The 1521-nt window shown below is 51.4% G+C and overlaps 1 protein-coding gene across 1 annotated transcript; it reads left to right on the top strand.

Annotated features, from left to right (window-relative positions):
* Positions 1-6: 6 nt before the first annotated feature.
* LOC117117050 (baculoviral IAP repeat-containing protein 7-A-like) lies at positions 7-711 on the top strand. Its single transcript, XM_033261236.1, has one exon. The coding sequence runs from the start codon at positions 7-9 to the stop codon at positions 709-711; it is 705 nt and encodes a 234-aa protein (XP_033117127.1).
* The last annotated feature ends 810 nt before the right edge of the window (positions 712-1521 follow it).

Raw genomic sequence — 1521 nt, 5'->3', positions numbered from 1 at the left:
AGGTCGATGTCGCAAGCGGGGTTCTTCTACGGGGGTTTCGAAGATAACGCCAGGTGTTTCTTCTGCGGAATATTGCTGTACCGATGGGAGCCTGACGACCTTCCTCTTTCTGAACACGCCAAACACGGGAGTTCGTGCTTGTGGTTGCGGCGCAAGACGAAGGAAACCCTGATTTCCAAGATTAATTTTGCCTCCGAATTCGGATTCGACAGCGACGTGATCGCAAAGGTCGTGAGCGATCATCTCGAGAAGAAAGGACAAGTGTTCTCGTTGACAAACGAAGTTCTGGTCTCGAGCATAATCGACTTCGATGAAAATGGGGCTGACGACAGGAAAAAGGACGGGGTCGAAGATCCGTCGAAACACGAGGGCTTGGTGTCTCTGATCGCCGAACTTCGCTTGGAAGAAGATGCCGAAGACGAACGCCCGGAACGAACAGAAGAGGAAGAAGAAGTTCGTGCGCCCGTCGAAAGCTATACGAACAAGGTACGCGTCGGCGACGACGACGAGAAATCTCGCGGAGATCTATTGAGGGAACTTACCGATCTCAAGGACGAGATGTCGTGCAAGGTGTGCATGGATCGCGATTCAAACGTCCTCCTGACTCCGTGCAACCATCTCGTCTGCTGCGACTCGTGTTCCGTCAAGTTAGCGTCGTGTCCGATCTGTCGTACAAAAGTCGGTGAGGTCGTCAAAGTTTACCACAGTTAGGTTTAGGTCATGGAAACGATGGCCGAAACGACGAGAATCATGAGAGTGTTTGCAAAAGCGATAAAAGAAGCCGAGTTGGACGGCGATAAGGTAAACCGATTTTTTTTGACGAGTACCAACACGTCATCGACGAGGAGTGGGAAACCCGATATTTTTGTACTATCCGTGGAAAGAGGTATTTGAAATTTGGATGTTTCAAAGTGATAAAAGAGATCGACAGATTGAGGACTGCGTGCAAGTCGGAGTCTCGTCGCGTGCTTCCACCTCCCTTTCAGATCGCCAGAAGGTGCATAGTGCATCGCGACCCGGACGACCCTTTCAACAGGACGGCGACTAACCGAACCAAGGAAGGATTGGACGTTCGACCGAAAGGATACGATCGCCCGTCCGCGGTGAATTGGATATCTTCCGTTCTCGGCGACTGGCCTTGCGAACGAGGACGCGTGGCGGACGTTTTGGCGATCGCGCAGAGGGTGTACTCGTCTCATCCTTAGAAGGAGATGATGGCTTACACGGTGGGCGACGTGCTGAACGAATTGTGTCCCGGTTTCGGTTGGATGTCTCTCCGGACGCTGGAAGAAAGCGACAGATGCCGGATGTGTCTGGACGCGTACTCCGAGGTGATGACGATGCCTTGCCGACATTTTACGTCCTGTCAATCGTGCTCGAAGCGGGTGAACAACTGCCCGACGTGCAGACGTCCCATCGAACAGAGGCTGTAGGAGTGCGAGATACCGGACGGTACGAAAGTGTACAGATGAAAATTAGATTCTTTCTATTAATTGAAAAGTGAATAATAAAAGAAATCAT

Source organism: Anneissia japonica, unplaced genomic scaffold (assembly GCF_011630105.1).
Source record: "Anneissia japonica isolate Jap-2015-1 unplaced genomic scaffold, ASM1163010v1 scaffold407_len587689_cov185, whole genome shotgun sequence".
In the NCBI taxonomy this organism is placed as follows: Eukaryota; Metazoa; Echinodermata; class Crinoidea; order Comatulida; family Comatulidae; genus Anneissia; species Anneissia japonica.
This window is presented reverse-complemented; position numbering and strand designations above follow the sequence as displayed.